The sequence below is a fragment of the Lonchura striata genome, chromosome 2 (genome assembly GCF_050655825.1).
Source record: "Lonchura striata isolate lonStrDom1 chromosome 2, ASM5065582v1, whole genome shotgun sequence".
NCBI lineage: Eukaryota > Metazoa > Chordata > Aves > Passeriformes > Estrildidae > Lonchura > Lonchura striata.
This window is the reverse complement of record NC_140704.1, coordinates 10,287,847-10,310,011: the sequence shown is the minus strand read 5'-3', so window position 1 is coordinate 10,310,011 and position 22,165 is coordinate 10,287,847. Positions and strand designations below refer to the sequence as shown.

Here is a 22,165-nt window from a genome sequence, read left to right as displayed (position 1 = left end):
TAGAGTAAGAAGCTCTTTTTGAAGATGGCTTGTGTACATAATATATTCTGACTTTCAGATGCTTATGCTCAAGACAGTTCTGGGAAGTTATCCCCTGATTTTACGAGGTAAAGGCAACTAAAGTACAGGACTTGATGTATGGTGTACATGTGTAGAATATTATTGTTTATTCTGTGGAATAAGCTAGAGGAAGAAGTGTCTTAAACACTTACAAGGAAGAATGAGATTGCTCTTTGTGGCTCAGCTGTGCTGACCTTCCATGAGATGCAAGAGTCTTTGGAGACTCTGGAGATGTGAGGAGAAGGAGGATGGAGGGAAGTTGTAAAACTGCTCTGGGTGGAAGCATAAACCAGACTTTGATACCCTCCCAGCCTCCATAATTAGAAGGATAAATGCATTATCCTTAACCAGAAATGGACCCAAATAGCAGAATCCAAAATTTACCCTCTTTGGTTCACAGGCTTAACCAAAACTTTGGGGTCTTACAAAGTTCTTTTAGCAAAGAGGAGATACTGGAGATAATGGCATTCCCTTGACGGTCTGAACTGTTCATCAGGAATGTTAAAAATCCTGTCCCCTTAAGCCCAACAGAAATAAAACAGCCAAAATAAAACAGATGGAGACACAGCCTTATTTCTGTGGAAATCAATTGGTCCAGAAGAATTGCAGCTTTTTTGTGCTGAGCTCTGACCTGTCTGGACAGCAGCCAGCCCAGTCCCAAAGGCGCGTAGCCACGTTTGCTGAGCGGGCACGGGGAGGATGCCCCCTCCCTGGGCACCCCTGTGAGCCTGCACTGTGCCATGTGCCTTCCCAGGGCTCCACACCCTTCACTAGCAGGAGTTAGCCCACAGACCTTTCAGCTCAGACTATGCTTCTACTGTCCTTGGTGCCTCCTCTCTTAACCTCCTTGTTTCTTTGGGCTGCTCTTCAAAAAACCCTGGAGAAGGCACCTCCACACACACATCACTCCATGAACACAGCAGAGCTGTGGCACTTCCCTGACTTCAGAGGGAACCATTTGCTGTCTTACTACCTCCTTCCATGGCAGGCAAGTTTCTCTAAAGTTCAGCCTAATGCTTAAAATTGCAGCATTATCAAAGAGAGAGCTCATGGGGCTGCCCCATGCCCCTGCCTGCAGCATGTTCTCTCTTGCTGTTTGCACTTTGTCCTGAGAACGTGGAAAGAGCCCAAGGAGCTCCAACAAAAGGTAACCAAGGTGGAAGAAAAGGGATAAAAAATGAAATGGGTGAAAAAAACCATGACTAATATTATTTTTTCTTTTGTTCCAGTGCGGTGTTTACCTGGACAAATTTATTGGTCGTTGTAGTTGAGCTGGATGGATCTGAGCAAGAAGCTTTGGACCTTGTTCCTTTGGTCACCAACGTGGTCCTGGAGGAACACTATCTGATTGTAGGGGTGGTGGTGGTTGTGGACATTGGTGTAATTCCTATCAACTCCCGTGGAGAGAAACAACGTATGCACCTACGAGATGGATTTTTGGCAGACCAGCTAGATCCCATCTATGTGGCCTACAACATGTAGTCTTGTACCTTAAAGCTTCCATAGACTTTACTATAGATGTATAAAATTTTTTTTGTGTCCACTAAAAAAGTGTGCAGATAAGATACTGACACTCATCAGAATGGAACTGTTTCTATTACGACTTTTCAAAGCAGTCACGATTGGCAGGAAATATAATGTGAAATGTTTAAATGTTTTCTTTTACCACTAAATTTAGAAAAGAAGGACTATGGGGTAAGGCCCTTCAGTGTGTTGGAAAAGCCCATTTTAAACCTTTTTTTTTTTTTTTTTTTTTGCTTATTGGACAATACTGCTTTTTGAGTAAATGTGGCTTTGTATTTTACGTTAATTAAGCTGAAGTAGATTTTTTTTATTCTGCCCTCCAAATGGATTCTTTTTAAACAATTTGCATACTAATACAAATAGTTGTTTCCTTCATTTGTTTTAATATGTCATAAAAGGCTGATGAATACAGATCCATTACTAACTGAAGCCATTTTAGATCCCACATCTTAGGAAAATACGTAGTGGTACGAGGAGAAAACCCAAAGTAGCACCTTTCAATTAGAAATTTTGCAGCTTTCTGTCAGAGATGCTGAAAGCCCAAAGGCCAAAGAGCCTTTGCTGTTAGCGTTAGAATGGAAGAAATTTATAAATAAGGTGTATTTCGGCAATGAGCTTGCAAATATCTTTGTACTAAACTAAAAAGATAAAATAAGTTAACTACTTCTTCTGTAATTATGTACAAAACGTTTAATTTATTTTGATCTCTTTAGAAGTATAAAAGAGAAGAAACATTCAAGAATATTAAACTCTTGAAATGTTTGCTAATATAAAAACAAAGTGTTGTATTATCTTGAGTGGATAGTATCACATCAAATATATATATATGAAATATAAATTCACTAATGACAAAAGATTTTAAAGTTTAAAATGCAGTACTTGTCACTTGCATGGTGTCTCCCACTGTAGATAATCAAATGTTACTCACAAATTTTTTGGAAAAAGAAAAAAAGCAATCCTGGATTGCTAAGTATCCCTGTCAAAAAGAATCCTCTAGATACCAGCAAGTGGAATTATTGCTGCCTTTAAGGCAGTGAATGAATTTAAGACTAAAAATGCACTACAATAATTTTCTTTTCTTTGCCATGGAGGCAACAATAAATATTCGTGCTGGCATGTGCATACACTTGTTAGACTTAGAAAAGGCAGGTTGAGGAATAGCACTGTTGTCTAGCTGCAGAACTTTGTTGCACAATTTTTTTCATTGTTTTAGTTGGTGTTTTTACTGCTATAAGGAAAAGTTTTGGGGTTTTTTGCACAGAGTTATCAATTTGCCTCTCAGCTAGGACACGTAGCTCAGTGGCCAACGCTTCCAGTTTACATTTACAGGAAACGATTGTTTCGATGGTCTTTAATTTATTCCTTAACGGAGAGGAGCGAACAGTCACTACCACCCTTTGGCACGGATCGTGCATCTGCTAACTAGTCCCTAAACGCATTAAAACATCAGAGGAACACATCTGCCTGCTTAAGGAGCCGAGGAGTCCCGTGGTCTCCAGCCTGAGGCCATCCTGGGAGAAGAGTAGGAAAACATGCATCACAGCTGCCTTCATTTTACTACCTTTGGAGAAAAGAGGGGTCTGATTCCCCAGTTCTGTTGTCTTCCCTGCCCCCCATGCCCCCTTTTTTAAAACCTTCCCCTTCCTTCATGTGGTTGTAACTGAATTGACATGTTTGTGATCAAGAGTGGGATTTACCAGCGGCAGTCCAAGAATGCTTTTCTTATTTGTCCCAAATGACGTTCATGTGCTGGCTCTCATTACCGGATATGCATGACTAAGATTGTTGCAGGGCAAATGTTATCATGTTTATATCACGTATAAGGGAGTTTCAATGCTGGGTGTTAAAAATCTTTTTAAAAGGTAGGGACGTTTTAGTCTGCATGTACAGTACAGAGCATCTCGCCACGTCAGACGCGTTTTCTTTCAGGCCATCTTTTCCACCCTCACTGTCCTGTGAATAGCCCTATTCCTGCTCTGCAGACCAATCCCATACTTTGTCAAATTCATTTTCTGCTCCCTAAAAAGAATAAAATCTGTTCTTAATGGCAAGTTGTTGTAAGGTTTCAGACAAGATGTTGATTGATTACAAACATAATTGCAGTGTGTGAACTAACTTGTGAAGTCCTGCTATCGCTGATCTCAGTACTGCAAAACAAATCTCGCGTCGTTCAAAGCATCACTTTAACCTTCACGAAGTCAACTTTGCATTTGTAGAGAATAAAAGAACTGCAATGCAGTTGTGAAACGCAGTTAATAACAGCTCTCTTCTGCAACCTGTCATCTGTGGTTGTTAAATCCTGAGTTAAGAGAAATGGTAAACTGAGTTTCTGGTTTTGTTGTGCAAGCAAAAGGAGGGAAACATTTAAGCACCATCAGACTGAGCAATAAAGAAGGATTGTTCTGTATTAGAAACTGTACTGTAGATAAACCATTCATGAGAATGTATAAAATGTTTGTCTTGTGACCTTGTGCTTTTGGAGTCAGACAAAACCATGTAATCAACTCGATGCACATGCACAAAAAGAGAGGGTACACAATGAACATTTAAACACAAAACTAATCAAACAGGAGCAGATTCCTCATGGTGCTTGTTTATTATATATATTTAATCCTGCTTGACACTTTACCCAAGGGAAGACTGTCCCTTTTATCAGTTGAATGTTAGCAGCGTTATTTCATAGAGTGTGGTGACTGGTTAGAGAAATTCATGTAACTCAGCCAATCACAGATTCAAACAAAAATTTTTATGTGCAAAGGACAGCAACCTTCTTGTATGTTAAACCACCAGTACGCTTTGTACATCTGTGATAACGCCTGTTTTATATTCAAATGAACAAATAAAAGCTTTTATTTTTGTTGCTCTGAAAATATCAGTTTCTTAATTAGTCATCTAAAATGGAGCTTCCGAGAGCTGTGGATGCTCAGTGGAGGAACATGGAGAGCTATACTGTAATTTTATTTTGTTTACCTCTCTTGTTGCATAATTTATTAGTACAAATCATTATACTTTTAACAATGTTTAAATACTGGTGTGGGCATTTATTGCTGAAAGACTTTCATATGGCAACAAATGTTTTTTGTGAAATGTTTTTTTAATTCTTTTTAATATATTCAAATATACTGTTCACATTTTTGCTGAAAGTGTAAAGATTATTGTAAGCTTGGTAACATTTTGTGAGAAGCAATAACAAGCATTAGTACTGTAAAACTCCTCAAATTTGTCACTTATCACTTTTGTTGCAAGGTTTTGCTACTGACATGCTGCTAATCAGTCACCTAAGGAAGTTTTGGATCCAGGTTTTCCAGCTCTGATGGAGCTTTCTGCCAGTGGAAGTTTATGGGTTACAGCTTGGTCACTCATGTGAGGCTAGAACCTCCCTATCGATTCAGCAGCCTTGGGCAATGGAAATGTGATCTTGGAAATGGGATCTGCCTATTTCCATTGGCTTCTTCCAAAAAGACCTTGATTTCAGAGCTGGCTCCCAGCTGCTGAGAAGTAGCATTCCCAGAGAAGAGGTTTTGCCACAGCTCTCATTTTCCAAATGTGATTTTGAAAGGCGAAATTCTCAGTCCTTGTGTCTTTGGAGTCCTATCTGGGAAATTCAGGGTGCAAAATTCCATCTTTGATGGCTCAGATTTCAGGTTGCTTATCACAAGAGGTAGGTGTGGTTTTGTGGACTCACAATTACCCTGAGCAGAGTAAAAGATCCAAAAATTGTGAGAAGGAGAAAGTAAGTTAGAGATGGCAGAAGGAAGAGGATGGCAGAACAGCACGTAGTTCCTGATTCAATTTTACAAATCATTTAATAAAAGCAAAAAGGGGATTGTTTTTTTTTTTTTGTTAATGTGATTAAGGTTTTTAAAAGGTTAAAATATTTCAATTCCACATTTTAAAAAGTATTTTGGCAAAAGGCTGCTATAACACCGCAAAGATGGTGGGAAATCTCAAAAAATAATGTTGGTTAGAAGAATCATGCACGATACAAACAGCATAATTTCTTCATTATGACATTGATATTAAGAATGTAAGAATTGGGAAAACGTCTGATAAAAGACCATACAGCTTTCCTTTTCTGGTTTTCAACACAAAGATTTGCTTTATGCACTCAAGAGAGGGAGGGAGGGGGGGTGCACAGAAATTGACAACAAATTCTCACAAGTCGCCTTGTGAGCAAAGCTGAGTTTGGGGGAGTTTTGAGCTCTCTCCCCCACAGCTTCTTACAGTCTCCTGCTGGGCCACTGAACCCTCTGCAGCCCCGGAGAGGCAAATCCAGCTGTGGCTCTTTCCTGGGCATGCTCCTGGTTTGAGGGGACTGGGCTGGGCTCTGGCTGAAGGGGCAGTGGGGGAGAGGGGCAGCCTACAGGAGTCATCCCAAGGGAGATGGACCCCTCTGTCCCCAGACTATGAGCCAACCCTGATTTTGAATTTTTTGTTTCTTTTTTTTTTTTTTTTTTTTTAATTGGAAGAAATTTTTGCTTGAAAACTGAGATTTGAAGAGGCAAAAGAGAAAAAAAGCAACCAGATTCTATATTGTGAAAGTAGAAATCAAGCATTTTCTAGGGGGATAAAATATAAAATAGTATATTGTTAATTTTTTTCTTAACGATAAACGTATGTTATTTTTTACATCTGGAGTGCTCCATTTGGCAGCCCACCTTCTCAAAAGCACTCAGTCACCTTACCATGATTTAGGGTTCTCCTTTTCATGATTTTTCTGTTCTGTTTTGAGGGGCATCACCTTAAAGCTGGTACAAAAACCCTCTCAAGCTTTCCCTCAGTTGTGCTGCACCTGGCTGAGATCAGCATCTCTGAAACAGCCGTTCCCCCTTTCCTACACAGCAGACCAGGATGAGACCATCTCTGCATCTTCTGGCATCGTCCTGGCACTGGGAGCTGTGTGGTATTTCAGATTCACTCAGGTTCACTAAGCAGGTCATGCTGCATCATGCCAGTCAAAGGCAGTGCTCCTTACTTCCTTCTGGTCTGCACAAACAAGATTTCTCCAAAGGCACTGTTGTATTCTCTATGATCACATGGGGGAAAAAAAGACTTTTTCCCAGGGATTCCACAACATATATAATATTTTTTTAATTACTGCAAAATATTCTATGGCAATGAGCAATTAATGGTGGATCCTAAAGGCACAAAGCTGATCTTGCTTTAATTTTGTGTTTGGCATGTGGGGAGTGGCTGGAGGAGGGGACAAAGCTGATGGACTCTCCACAGGGAGTGGCTTCCAAATGTGACTGGCAGCTTGTGGGAGAGGTTTGGAGATGTCAGGAAGGGCACCAAGATAAGAGCTGTACTGAGCTATCAGGATAAAGACACCAGTGGGGGAAGCCATAAATGAAGGGCAATTTTAGGAGGAGCATTTGATGTAGAAGGGGAGGCCAGCAAAAAGAAGATTGTGCATATGGAAGTACAGATCAAGCAGCTGAAACTATCTAACCCTGTGGCATCAGGCACCCAATTTTAGGGACCTACATTTTAATTTTGTCACCTAGGGGAGTGCATTTCAATCAGGAAGCTCCAGATGCTGGGACACACCTCACTTTTCTGAGCCCCACGTTCTGACTGGAGGCTTGGATGAGTTCCCCCTGCTGAATTCAGCCAAGGGCTTTGCAGTAAGACTCGAGAGAGGAAGAGTATGGAGGTAGGAGGACAGACATGTGCAAGGCATGGACTGAGTTTATCCCAACCCCACTGGTTTGGGAAACTAAAAAACAACCATATCTGTATCAGGTAAGTGGCAGGACTGAAGAACAGAAACCCTGGGAGAAGAAAAGAGTTGGAAAAGCAGATGCAGGCAAGAAGAAAATAATGTTTCCATGAAGCCATGAAGTGGCAAGTGTGGCATGGGCAGTATTCACAGAGCAGCAGGAGACAAGAATTTGAGCCAAAAACTGCCCAAAGGAAATAAGTGGCTGAGGATGTACAAAGGAATTAAACTTTCCATTGCAGACATGTGCTCATTAGCATTTCTAGGATGCCTCTTAAACATTTGGGTTTGGACACTTTCCTGATGTCCACAGGAGTAATTTTTCTGCATGCTCCCCTCTCTCCTAACCACAAGTAGCTGTGAGCTGGGGTGCGGCTCCACCTTCGTGTGGCTTTGCAGGGTCCCTGCGTGGCTCAGTCCTGGCTGGCTGCTGCAGGGGCAGGGATGGACTTGCACAGCCTCTGGCTGCCAGGGCAGACATTGGGCATCCACCAAGGAAACCCACAGCCTGTCCTGCTAGTCCAGGGTGTAGGGCCACAAAAACTGAATGGCAATGTTTAGTTCTTCTCTCACAGCTCTTAGGTTAGCAAAGACAATGAAGAAGTGTTGTCTCAGCTATAATTATTTCATTTCCTTCAGGGGAGGGAAGTATTTTTTCATCTTGGAGCAAAGCCTTTTTACAGTACAAGAGGCTTTCAACTACTGTTTTAAGTCATAATAAAATTACTATTGGAGATCACCCAGTTATGAAAATTTTCTAACAAACCCCATGTTTTCTTAAATTAAAACTTCCATTAAAAACTCCTGTTTCCAGTAGAGCACCTAACAGGGCCATAGTTTACTGCCAAACTGATGTGACTGCATCTTACTATGCCTGCATAAGTCACATGTGCTGTCATTGCACTTTACTTACAACTACCAGCAGCATTTATTTATCCAGCATGTGAAAGCCAGTGCATCCCCAGGAGAGACACAAAGTCAGGATTCAGCTTGTCATTTTGGGATGTGGCAAAGTCCCATTTTGATTTGGAAATGCTGGGTCACAGGAAGAATAATAATTAGGTTTGTAATGGGACAGGTAACTCCAGACACTGCTTTTCTTCACCAAATAGTTAAGTAGCAGTAGTTGGGAGAGGTGGAAACATTCCCTCTGCCCAGGGACGTCCAGAGCAGGAGAGAAAACTGAGAGAAAAAAAAAGTTAATTCTGAACAAGCTGTTAAAAGAAGCCCATAAATAGGTTCTGTCTCTGGAGATGATTCTGTACAGAGAGTGTATTTCCATGAGTCTTGGGCTAAAGAGAAGGGCTCTGGGAGTGGATGCAGTTCCAGGGGCAGAGGCTGGCAGTCTGGGCTGTGCCAGGCTGTGCCAGGCTGTGGAGGAGCTTGAGAGGCCCTGGCTTGCTTCTGCTGCTCTCTCCTTGAAAGTCCCCTCCCTGTGCCAATTGTCCATAGCTTTCCAGGGGAGGCTGCTGCATCAGGAGAAGCTCAAGGTGGCTCAGAGCTTCTTAGTGTCTGTGGCATTTCAGGACAGATCCAGTCCCTGAAGCAATCCCAGTTGTTTAAACTGCCTCCTGTTCCCCTTCCTGGCCCCAAAACCCTAAAGCCACGCGACTGACTTGAGGGAAAGAAACTCCAGGGCCCGGGGGCTTTCCTAGCAAGCGCAGCATTGCCCCCACCCAAATTTGTCAGAGAGGCAGCAGGAACACTGCTGGTTGGAAGGGCTGGGCAGTGCTGGGCTCTGCCTCAGCATCCAGCACCAACTCCCAACCTGCTGGAGCAGCTCCCGGCTGTGGCAGCCACTGGGACTGGGGAGCTCAGGGTTAAAATGCTGCTGGCTCCAGTGTCAGTGGGAAAACAGAACAAGCAATTGCATGACTGAGCTGCACATCTTGCATTTCTTTGGGGCAAAACTAAAAGGCTTTCCAGCCCTTGTGGTCTTTACGGACTTGTGAAAAGACAGGAAAAGGCTCTGTCACTCAGTCAAGTGTTGTGGCAGCCAAAGAAATTCTCTCCAGCACATAAGCCACGCATGGCAGAGTTTCTGGCCGTGCTTCTCCTTTGGGAAGGAGCCAGTGTTGCTGCTCCTTGGAGGGAGTGAGCTGCAGGGCCAGCAGCAGGGGATGTCCCTGCCTGTGCCCTGGGGTTTGGAGGCTTCATTCTGCTCCCTCCCCAGTCCCAGCAGACCCACACAGCTCCCACACCTCCCAACGGGGACAGTGAGCCCCAAGTGGCTGAGGCACAGAGGGGTGGCCCATGCCAGACAAAACCCTCTTTCCTGGTGACAGGGACTTCAAGAGTTGCTGTGTGCAAGGCACTGAGTTAGTTTTTACTTTTAAAAACCATTTTTCACCTTGAAGGCTCTGTTACAAGAGAAAAGAACATTGCTGTGGTCAAGCATGGTGGGATCATGGCTCAAAACTGGCTCAGTGCAGAGGTGGCTCCCACAGCTCCCATGGGAGTGAGAGCAGGAGAGAGGCAGAGCCGGAATGTGGCAGCAAGTGGGGCCCCACACCACCTACAGTGGCTATTTGAAAAAGCTACCTTTCCTGTTAATGGAATAGTTAAAAATGAACGTGCTCTGGCTTTATTCATAAACATTGTTTTTTTCTGCAGAAGTCCTTTTCCAAACACTAGTAAAGCATTTTGTGTAACCGGATTCACAGTGTCTTCGGATGCACAACTGAGTTTATTTTTAGATACCTCTCTAGGGTAAATCCTATTTCCATTGAAGCTTCATGCCAGCTTAGTTTTCACTTAGGGAGTTTACAGCAACTGGCCAGTGGCTTTGTAAACAAACACATCGCTCTGCCTTTTAGCATGCAGTGTTTTGGCTCTCTTGGCATTTCTTCTGAATAATCTTCTATTATCAGTCCCCTTCTATGTACAAATTACCTACAAAGGAGATGATGCATTTAATTTCAGCCTTTTGATTGCTGTTTACCATCCCTGAAGGGATAAAATATCCCTTCTATACCTCATTAGTGGTCATGGGGCTGGAGAGGTCCTGGGGCAAGCATGGCCATGGGGAGCAGGAGGGACAATTCAGAGTTAATTTTCTCTTGGTTCTTTTTCTGATTTTACAATTTTGAACCTCTAGTAACTGGCATTTGTTTTCTAAGGAGCATTACTAAGTCTGTCATACTTTTGAGACTTTTGACATCTGGAAATAGGTTTTATTAGGGTAAAATATGGGGTTTGGAAGGTCCAAGATAGTTTGTTTTGTTCCTTTTACATTACCTATAGTCATCTCCCACTTAAACCCAGCAATATTCTAGTAATCTCACAAATGGATGGACCTTTCTCCTTGCTATTGCATTTCCTTAACATGAAACAATAAAAGAAGGGCCACTCTGGTTTAGATACACCCCCCCTCAATTTCATTTATGAAAGCATTTGAGAAGCATATGCACAGATCATATATGTACTCACACTCAGGGAGGCTAAAATCGACAGGGTGGCCCCTAACTACCAGTAACAAATCCAAACACATTTCACATACTTGGTCATTTAAGCTTGTGAAAGGCAAACAAGCCATGAGCTGGGCAGCTCACTCCACCTAAAGGAAGCTGGAGGCAGAAACCACAGCTCCTCATTAAAATAAAGGAATAGCCAGAGTTAAAAAAAATAATAAAAATTAATTAATTAATGACAACAACAATAATAATGATAATAATAGAAAAAGCCAATAATAAAATGTTCAAGCCTTTAAGACTGATGATGTAGGACCACTGGCTGCAACAGTGATGCTGCAGAAGCCCCCACTCACTCTGAGATTCCTGATGGAAGGAAACTTCAGAGTTGGGGCGGTGCAAGGGTAACTCTGCTCCTCTGCTCTGCCAGGTGGCAGTGACAGGGCCCAGTGTGGGACAGGGATGGAGTAAAGATCTGTGTCACAGACGATCTGTGTGACACGATGCAGGAAAGCTGCCTTGGCATGTCCAGGGATCTGTTTGATCCCTATCCTGGCCCCACTGGTGTCACCTGAACTGGCAAATGCACGTGGGGAGGGGAGGAGAATTTTCACTGGGGGTTTCTGCCACTGGTGAGCAGTGTTGAGATCGAAGAGTGACTGAAGCCTTCAAAAAGGGAAAATGCCCTGGGATGGGAGCTGAAGGGACATGCTGCTTATTCCTGATCCTGCTTTGCCAGCTTGTGATGCTGGCTGTCGACATTTACTTGATTTTCATCAAGATGAAGGAATAAAACACGGCTCATGTAAGAACAGAACTGTTTGGATAGTAAAACAACAAAAGAGACTTTCAGGGATCCCTTGGGACTTGCAGGTCTCGCCAGGTCTTACTTTCCATAAGGAAATTCTGGATTGCCACACTGAATCCAACTCCCGGAGCGTCCTGAAGTCCCGGTGGAGCTCCAGGATGACCCACTGTGCCTTGGGCTCGTCCCCATGTGCCCTTTCCCTGGGGGGCTGCAGGACGTCCTCCATGGGCGCTCAGCTCCCTCAGAGCCCTCATGGCACCCCGTGTGGCCTCACACGGGCGCGGGACGGCTGCTCGGGGCTGTGCCCAGGTGAGGCACAGCGGGCATTTCCTCCCTGGCAAAACCAGGCCCAGGGCTGCTGCGGGCTGAGGGAGGAGGCAGAGCCAGGGCAGAGCGGGGCAGAGCCCCAGGTGGCTGCTGCCATTGCAGGCTCTAAAGCCAGGCCTGCAGGGGCTGCAGGGATTCAGTGGCGGTGCTGAGCCGTGTTCAGTGCTGGAAGCCTTCCCTGGCCCCGCTGGCTCCCCGCGAGGCACACCGAGCTCAGGAACAGCCCCAGCCTCCCTCGGCAGGAGAACGGACAGCAGCCTCACCACCCGCCCCAGCATGGGTGACAGCTGGCCAAAACCAACACAGAAACATTCAGAGAGGGTGGTTTTTTTAAATACATTTATTAACCAATGTTAACACATTAAATGACTCTATATATTGCTAGTCAGAGCAGCTTACAAAATGCCAGAATGCATCATAAACTGGACAGCCACAATGAATAATTACAATGTGCATAGTGGCTAAGCTCAACACTTTAATATAGCTTTATGATTTGCAGAAAAATTAATTTTAAATCATGGTTCCTAAAACAATCAATTGTAATTTTACCTAAAACTTATACAAAACCAGGCCACAATCTTTTTTTTTGGTTTTTTTTTTTTTTTTTTTTTTTCTTTAAAACACACAGTTTTCACGCTGTAGTAACTTGGAAATGTGCAACCGTGTCAACAGAGACAAAAAAGCCAAAGTAACACGAATCTTACTTTCATGCAGCTATCAGTTAAATATTACATATTCTGGAATGATTTTACACCAAAAATATTTCCACAATACTTGCTTTCATAGGGGTGGATCGAAGTTTTGGAACTCGTAAAGTAATCGAACAAGATTGATTTTTAGTTGTGAAGTGTCTTACAGTCACAACACAGAGGCGACAGAAGTTAATTACACATTTATCAGGCAATAATGCAGCTGTGGTAATACAAGTTACCATCTACTTACTATTTTTTCCAATCAACTTACCACTTAATTTCTGCAACATATTGGGCATTATTTGGCGGTATCTAGTCAATTAACTTATATCACCACTGTAAGTAAAAAAGGTCAGAATTTCAGTGGTAGTTCACAGAAGTCTTAGTTATATTTTTGTCTTTACAATGACCCTGACAAATCCTAGAGAAAACTTTTTAAAAGGCTTTCCTCCTGATTCTTCAGCTTCCATCGTTCCATCATGTAATTGCTTTCAATAAATATCAAAGATCTAAATAAATATTTACAAATTATCCCTCTAACTTCTCAAAAAATAGCTGGATGATTAATGGGCATATGACTCAGTCTAAGACCAATCTTTGAAAGAAACTAAAATGTGGAGACACTTTAAAAGAAAAGCTATTTAAGTAAGCTTTACATCTATTTAAAAAATTGTCTCTGAACATGGATGCAATTCATATATCTATATATAAAACAAACAAAAAGAAAATCATTTTTCAACTATCGATCCATTCCTATTGGTAATGCTTCTTAATCCAGACATTCCGCAAAATACAGACTTTTTACAAATCACGGCATCTTTAATACAAGAAAATTAACATGCATTATTCTTCATTCTGAGTACAGTGATGGAGCTCATTATTAGGCAATGACCCATTACTACAAACATAACGGCTTCTGTGAAACTTAAGTGCTTTTTCTCCTTTTATTATCAGTTACAATGGACCAGGTGACACCAGATCAAAGGTGGTCAAATGACATTGAATTGGGAGGCTGAAGGGGGTCGCAATAAAGTAATTTGTATGCCTCAAAATTCCGAGTATGAATAAAGGTAGTTGGGTTTTTTGTTTGTCTGCTGTTTGTTTTTTTTTTTTTTTTTTTTTGGCTTTTCTTATTCTTGTTATAAGCACTCATGTTAGAACAAAGACGAAATGTGCAAACTTCAAAATTTAAATATTCATTTTTCTCTAAGATCCAGCTCAGTAAAAGATTACCCCAGTTTCCTGTGATTTTAAACTACAAGATCAAAGCTAATATTTTGTTATAAAAGTTATATATTGAAAAGAAATAATGAAAATAAAACACAGTTGGGAAATATTTAAGAAAAAATATGCAGGACTAGCACCTGCTGTGTCAACCCTGTTCCCTAAATTCAATCATGTACCCACTGGTATAACCAATAGATAATGCCTTTAAACAGTAAAATTAAGCTGAACAAAACCAGCTCAACAAGGTTAAGAAATAAATGTTACATCAAGGTAGTATGCTTTGTTTTTCTGAAACAGTTCTGTACTTCTTACATTCAGAACTAGTTTTTAAATGTTTTTTAAACATGTTAAACTTTTGTTAAACTTGCATCATTTTTTCTGTTTTTAGATCTGCTGTTTTTAAAGATTAAAATCTCTGTAAAACCTAAAAATGTCTTAAAATTTGCTGAAAATGCAACAAATCCTCTAGTTTAAAATTATTTGAAGTAACCTGCTCCAACAGATATTCCAGATATTCAATTCATTTTGCCGACAAAATTTTGGAGGAGCATTTTTAACAGAAGACTGAAATAACTGTGCAAAATTTATTCTAAGAAAAGTGTTTAAAGGCTGGTGCAAAATGGGAAGCAAATTCTAAACAATTTTGGCTTTTTTTTTTTTTTGCTTTTTTTTTTTTTGGAAACAAAAACCGCTCTGTCTGAGAATAGCAATCATTGGGGTGGTGCTCTAGGGGAGGAGTAACTCTTTCATCTTTTCCTGCGGCAGGTGCGTTTGTGTTCCGCGTGCCAGTGCTCCTGCTGACACTTGATGGAGCAGTAGGAAGTGTTCCAGCAGCAGTGGTACATGGCCTCCTCTTCACAGTTGTAGCACTGGGGAGAACAAACAAAGATGGGATTACCCCCCTGGCAGGATCCCTCCTCACCCCTGCACACACCAGCACATGCAGAGCAATGCTCCTCTTATTTATGCTCGGGGACATCCAGGTATTTTTCACACGTGCTGAGTGAAGCGGCAATCCTCAGCAAACACACACAATGCTTTCCTATTTTCCAGAGTCTGGATTATTGCTTTTCAAAAAATCATCTCTCACTTAAGAAAACTCATCTCTTAGAATGGTGGAGTGACATTTTTCAGACACACAGCGCAGGAACCATCTTTTACCCTACATTTGTGTAATAGCACCCTGATTTATGTCTTAAAAGCTACAATAAATCAACAGGCGCTGCTGGCACAACAGCCTCTGCACAGGCTTGAAAATCAGTATTTCTGAGGTTACTTTATAAGAGTGACTTGTCCAGAGGTTGCTGGGGAAGATCCTTTTGGTTTAGAAAATCTCAAAAGTCACAACAATAGCATCCCAGGAGACAACAATTATTGGTTTGTTGTAGCCCATCTAGGGTCAGCCTGTAAGGATGCTGCTGTCACCAGGGTGTGTTGACTGGCAGCCAGCACTGCCACCTCCTGAAGGGAAAACTTTGTGCTCCATCAATTTTACTGAGCAAAACAAAAAAGTGTTTTTTCCTCCAAATCTTAGAAAAACCCAAGAAGGCCTGTCATACACAGGTTGGCTACCTGGGCTCTTGCCCTTTGTCGTGACTGCCAGCACTGCACAAAACTCCTGAAAGAAAGATGCTGCACAGCCCATGATTTATACAGAATTATTTCTTTCTGGAGAAAGCTGCAGCAAAGATGATTTCTACCTTGGAACACAGAGAACACCCCCAGCTTTCTGATAGCTGGAAGAGCGACTTGGAAGATAACCTCTGAGGAGCTAAGGAAAGGAATGCAACATGCTGGTCAGCACCACGGGTGGCCATCAAGGAGGCACAGCACCCACACACAGTGTGCCCTGTCTTCAGGCAGGTTATGCCCCTTTAAGGCAGTGCTGCAAAAGCATGAGCAGTTATTTTGGCAAAACTCCATAAAGCGAGGTGGCATTGCTGCTTAAGGTGCCATTTATATTTCTGCATCCTGGAGAGTAATCTTCTAATGGCTTCAAATTTGTCTTTCTGAATTTGGTCTGCTCAAAATCAGGAGGCATCTTTAGGAATCCAGTCTGAAATACTTACTGCATGATGGGGAACAGAGGGAGGGATATCACACTGTCTGCTCAGGCTGCTATCAAACCACAGAATACCATACAATTTACTTTTTATGTCCTGTCTAGCTACAGCTTTACTAATAAAACAGAGAATTACAAAGGAAGCAAACCAAACTGCCTCGAAAGAAAAACCACAACAACCCACACTACTGAGAGACAGATCCAAGAAAGCCAACATTTACACTGGCTAAACTGATAACCATTTATTTACATCAGCAATAAAGGGACTGCCCTAGCTGTGTGAGAAGGGAACCTCTCCATTTTCCTTTCCTAATTTAGCTCCTGGGAAGTTTATTTGTAAAAATGTCTGCAAACAAGTGCCCTCCCGAGAGCTGTTTTCCTGGTTTTTCATGTTGCTGGCTGCCCACAAGCCTGTGGGAGCCATTAAGGATCATCTGCTGGAAAGGTGTAGGGAACAGCTGTGGCTCTCCATTATGTATAGCATGGGCCTCAGCCCAGAGACCAAATTCACATCTGCTGGCTTGGAGAGATCAAAAAATGCTATGACAGAGAGGACAACTGATCTGTGGGTCCTGCACTTCCCTTTACATATGCTGGCCATAAGTGTGGGATGTAAATCTCCATTTACAAAAGGAAAATAGTGTCATCTGTGCTGGTACCAGCACATGTGGCACTGGAGGCAAAATGCCAGCTGGCCTCAGGCCTCCTCTTTTCTTTGTATTTTCCTCTTTCTAAATGTTATCAATCACTTGGGGTTTTGTTTCAGACAGTACACATCAGACAATGCTCATTCACTTAAAGACCACCTGTTGCAAGTTAAAATAAATATATGTGTAAATAAATTTGAATGAGAAAAAAGGTTAAAAGCTGTCTATGGAAACAAGCTGTGCACCAATTTAAATAAGTCTTATACATAAATAAAAGAACTTGGAGAAACTAAAACAGAAACATTATCAGGACCAGCACTTCAGCCTGAACTTTGGAGGCCGTGGAGCTGCATAATCTCATTATTGTTACTGCTGCCTTTACACTTCTTCTTTTTGTTTGCTATTTACTTGAGGTATCTGTATTAAACCAAAATTTTCTGAAAGTATAAAAATGAAATTGGACTAAGCCAATTGTGACCAGCTAGAGAAAAGAACTGTTATCCTTTAACTATGCATTAGTCTTCTGAGGGCTGGAAGCACATCTCCTGTCCCTGTACACCACCAGCAAAATGATCCCTTTGTCCCAGCTGGACTTGTTTTTTAGGTATGAGAAAAAGACAAATACAGCGTGAATAATAGCAGCTGTATTCCCAAGCACAGACATCAGCATTACACAAAACCTGAGGTCTCCGCTCCTAATTAAAAAGCAAAGCCACCAAAACTCATTAGTATGTGTGTTAATTACATGAGATTTTGGTAAGGAGGTATCATTATAATAGCAGCATACAAGTGCAGTACTACACACCAGGGACTGTCATTAGTACCAGTGAAGGAAGAATCACTGGGGACTTGTGTAATTGGACCAAGTCCAGCTGCCTGGGGCTGTGTGTTGGCAGGCAGATCCATCAGCTTGAATGCAGAGGTGTTTATCCTGACCCTCCTTGTCCTGCCACATGCAAACCAGCTGCCTGCATGATGCCTTCATTTAGGGTGGTGATTGACAGATAGTTTGAGGCCACAGAAGTAGGCAAGATTGTCAAAAACTCTATCTTTTCATTGTTTGGATAAATTCAGTGACGTGGTACCAGGGCATTTTTTGATTAGTCTGAAGGATATAGTAAAGGCACATTGGAGCATATAACTTCAGTCAGTCTCTTTTGAAAATTCTACCTTCAAAACCACCAAAAAGCAGCTAGAGCTGAGAGTCCAGCCTCACAATGATGTTATTTTGCCCGAGTTACTGCATGTCAGCTGAATGGTGACAATGGTTCACATATGTGTTCTTCACTTCTGACTGAACAGAGATAATTTGACATATTTTATAGTGGGCAAAGGCAATTCCATTTCCCTCTCCAGTGCCACAGATGAGCACATGCACACAGCAGCTGGTGACATGCTGAACACAGTAACTCATTCAAGTCAGTCAAAAATAACTTCTCTGGTCTGCAGAGACAGGTAGACAGGGAGGAATTCTCTTATTGACAGAGACCCAAGCACTGCACCATCCTGACACCCACAGTCAAACCTCTGCGAGGAATAGAATTGAAGACTCTACAGGAGCTCTGGCATTTGAAGTAATTATTCTCTTTCCAAAAACTAAACTCATAACTGTGATAATCAGTGACCGACTGCCTGAGTATTTTTTCCACTCTTCTCCAAAGCAGAGTTTTCCCTGCAGGGACCATTGTTTCATGTAAGCACAGGAACTAATGAGGCTGAGCAGCAGCAAAACAGCCCTTTATAGCAGAAGGCAAACGGGGCTGCAGGGGGGGTGGCAGGACTGGCTGTCCCTTGGTTCGTGCCATCTCCTGGAGGCTCCTGCTCCTTTCCAGCTCCACCAGTGCTACAATCCTGTGCCCAAACTGCTGTGTTACAGACAAGTGTCACAGTGCTGTGTAACTTCCTCAGTGATGGCTTTTGCTCCCCTCTTCTGTGAAAGTTAATGAAGAAATAGCAGAGTTTGTGCGTGCGCCAGGTCCCAGATCCTGAGCAGAGCAGTTTCCACCTGCACTCTGCTCCTGGCAAGCAGCACAGTTTATGGTTCTTGCAGTGTTTGGCTAGGTGCTGTACAGCCATGTGGGAGGACACACTCCAGCCTGAGAAAACACCAGCCACAGTCCAAATAAAACCAGGGAAAAGTTGGTGGTATGTAACAGAAAAGTAAGTTAGCATGTCTATTTTCACATTTCTAGAGGGCACGCCAACATGGTTTTTGTAGCTGATGCTGCAGATTTCCACTTAAGGACCAAACAAGAGAGGGATATATTTCAGAATGCCGTGTTTTAAATAGAAAGGAAAATAAAAGAGCTGTAGAAAAAGCAAGGAGAGGAAAATGCCAAAAGGATATCACTAATAGCCTTATTAGCAGGGGAATCCAAATTGATGCAGCCAGATATTATACCCTCTGAGGTCTCAAGATCAAAGGAGTGTGAACATAATGCAAAGTATGTTTATACGGAGTAAAACTGCATTTAGGAAAAAATATTTTTGATACTAAGATCTGATTTGGCTCGAGTTGCTGTTAGCACTAACAAATTAAGATGGAAAGTAATCAAAATAACAAGTTTAAATTTGGAGAAGATTTGAAACAGCAATATGAAGGAAAAAGCCTTAATGCTGAAAGACCAGTGAAAGAGCAGTGCAGTTAAAAGCAAGAAAGAAATCCCCTTCAATTGCCTGCAGGATGCATTATACATTTCCAGTTACACTCTTGTGAAAAATTCTTGACACTTACCCACTGCTTCTTCTTGGTCTGGGAAATCAGTTGCTTGTGCTGACCTGCTAGTTTCTTAATTTCTTCTAAAAATTCTTCTTTGCACTTCTCCTTTACCTGCTTACATTTTCTGTCCATCTCTCCTTGTGCGTTGGCCACAGCTTTGTTTACAGCCTGCCTTTTCTCTTCTTCCATCTCTGTACGCAGCTGCCAAAGACAGTCAGCAAAACAAGTCAAGGCACAGCTATTGGAATTAGAAGTGTCTTATTTAAACTTCTACTCTTTAAACCTCTATTATTGATGCAGGTGGAGATCACCTAATTAGAGATTTCTCCTATTTAGGAAATAAAAATTACTCAATTAGAGATATAACAAAATCAGATTTAATCAAAATAAGAAAATCACTGTATTGCTATTCTGCTAGGCATCAACAACAACAGCTAAATAAGTTCTATGCATATCTGCATATAAGTTTATAAATTTATTAATTTATCTTTAAAAAAGATTTTTTATTTTCCAAATCTACAACTGCATGTAAATCTACAGCAAGTGCACAGTGGAAAATACAAAATAGAACATCTCCGAGTTCATTAAAAGGTACCTTTTAGTACTCACTGTCTGTGAGGTTCCTCTGCACCTGCTCAGGTATCTAAATATTGAGTGTCTTAATCCTACAGGATTAACACTTGAACTCCCTAGGTTCATTTCACAGTCCTTCATCCAGAAGGAAATTCATCTTATCTTAAGACAGGTACTTAAGTGAGGTCAGACAAATCATCCTCCAAATTGCCCTACTCTCTCTAGCCAAAGGTGACCAGGTCAAGCTTAGACATTGAATTTTAAACAGGTTATTATTAGATAAGAAAATTCAAACAAATTTCAGTGACCCTGTTTGATCTTTAGATCAGAAGATGGACAAAAGAAGAATTATTTATGACTAGCAGTTAAACAATGACATTGTTTAGAATCACAGTTACCAGCTGAGAGAAAGGCTTTGGAAACAGATACTCATGAATGAACAATTAGTTTCAGTTTTGGATCACAAACTGATTTCACTGGACAAGAATCAAAAAAGCCAAGATTTTTCTGTTTAAAGTAGGTTTGTTGGTATAGAAATGGGCTAAAAAAGCAATAATGGAGACTATTTTTATGTGGTCTATTTGGAAAAGATTTTTTATTCATTTTGGTAAGAGTGGTTGTTACAAAAATAGAAAAGAATATGAAGAAATCCCCAAAATTGCCTCTCCTCTATCCAGGGTAGGTGGTGTTCAACAAGCGTTACCTTTTCCACTGCCTCTCGCACAACTCTCTCAGTTTCTCTTTTGTGATCAGCTTTCATCCTGTCCTTGAAATCATTAAAGATTTTGGTGTATTTGTCATGGCACATGTTCTGACACACTCCATCATTACTGGTCTGGGTGCTCCGATGCAGCATTTTTGGAGAAGAGGCACTTAACTTCTTGGTCTGAGTTGAGACTGAAACTTTTTCAATGGGCTGAGGCATTGTGGGAATTTCCTGGCTTGAACTTACTGCTTCAGTTTCAGGTTCTGGCTCCTGCAGAGAAAGAACAAACTTGTAAATTAGATATCAAAACAAAACAAGTCAACCTGTTTACTGTTCAGTTCCCACTGAAGAAAAAATGGTACGTGAGTAATATCAGTGTAATTAATGTGAAAGGTGCCTGCTGAAGACCTGTAGTGCTAATGGGATGTGGGATCCCTGTGGAAAACCAGCCTGAGAGTGGGCAGGCTCTTGGGTCAGGCTTTTCTGACTTCAGCCAGACTCACCTCTCCAAAAGTATGAAAAACATAGGAGGATGTGCTGACTCCTTGGGATTACTAGAGGTTTGTTAGGGATATTTTACCCCCACAATATTCTGCCTTAAGAGACTGTAGTTGCATGGCCAAGGCTACTGAATTGTTTTGGCAAACTCTGGGCTTACTCTGACCCAACAGGCTGCACTGGAGTCTGTGATATTCCACTGACTCCATAGAAGTGCTGCAAAGATTGATCAGTACTTCAAAGGTCCTTTGAAGATGAAAGGCTAATGAGAGTCTACATCTTGCTTCCAATAATATGGAACCAGACTTGGATGACCACAGAAGCTCTGTATAATTGCACAATTATCAAGAAAGAAGTCACTGTTACTGTAGTGTACTGTGCTGAATTTAGCTGCCTGTGTTATTACAATGTAACACCAATTGCTCCTGCTCTTTAGAACAGATTGAAGTTATACTCCTGAAAATGTTTATTGCTATTTGGAGTGTCTGAAGACACAAATGATATTTTTTTAAATTAAACTTAGATGTTTTAATGCTCATTTAGCAGTGTAGAGACAAAGCCTTCTTCACGACTGGACTTTGTGCCTGTCTGTGTGATGCAGCACTGCTCACATCATTCAAAAAGCTGAGTATTCCCTTTTGCAATCAATTACTCTCTAAGAGGTCACTGTGATTGACTTCTGGATCACTGATCAGAGCTACGAAGGCAAATGTTAAGACATAAATATATGAAGCAAATTACAGCATTTGCTTGACAGAAAACACAATAAGAATAGCGAGACATCCTCCTATAGTCTCCCTATCTTGCACTCAAACAAAGTTTGTGCCCCAGGTACTGTGACTGTGTCACTGCCCCCACCCGTTACATCCATGGCATGTCCACACTCCTCCTCCTGCAGGATCAGGAACAATGGGGAGGCAGCTGCCCGGGAATTAGGAGTGGCCATGTCCTTATTCCAGCACCCACATAGAGCTCTGCTGCTACAGTACCTGCACCCTCCTCTGCACTGGCACCCCGTGCACTCTGGCAGGGATCACACACATGTGCAAATGTTTCTCAGCGTTCCTCGGGCAGCTGGAAGGAGGCCAGGAAAATCCTTGGCGGCTCAGGAAGAGATTTACGGCTCTCTCTGTAAGTGCCCTCTTGTGTACACGCGCAATAACGCAGCGCCTGGCTCCTGATCCCGCAAG

General features: G+C 41.9%; 2 protein-coding genes across 22 annotated transcripts in view; one reads left to right on the top strand and one right to left on the bottom strand.

Annotated features, from left to right (window-relative positions):
• DIP2C (DIP2 acetate--CoA ligase C (putative)) overlaps positions 1-4,454 on the top strand; it is a 307,261-nt gene extending 302,807 nt beyond the window's left edge. For 7 of the 10 annotated variants that reach the window (XM_031503793.3, XM_085572963.1, XM_085572962.1 and 4 more), the window contains one exon: positions 1,290-3,635. In XM_031503793.3, the coding sequence (XP_031359653.1) occupies positions 1,290-1,542 (253 nt within the window). In that variant the 3' untranslated portion in view covers positions 1,543-3,635. Of the gene's footprint in view, positions 1-1,289 lie in introns of all 10 variants that reach the window. The other 3 variants (XM_021528802.4, XM_021528799.4, XM_085572960.1) reach the window with 1 other exon arrangement.
• A 9,186-nt stretch (positions 4,455-13,640) lies between these two features.
• Positions 13,641-22,165, bottom strand: part of ZMYND11 (zinc finger MYND-type containing 11) — a 103,125-nt gene continuing 94,600 nt past the window's right edge. For all 12 annotated transcript variants that reach the window (XM_021528793.4, XM_021528797.4, XM_021528798.4 and 9 more), the window contains 3 exons: positions 20,475-20,747; positions 19,214-19,399; positions 13,641-14,639 (listed from right to left, as the gene is read on the bottom strand). In XM_021528793.4, the coding sequence (XP_021384468.1) occupies positions 14,517-14,639; positions 19,214-19,399; positions 20,475-20,747 (582 nt within the window). In that variant the 3' untranslated portion in view covers positions 13,641-14,516. The remainder of the gene's footprint in view (positions 14,640-19,213; positions 19,400-20,474; positions 20,748-22,165) is intronic.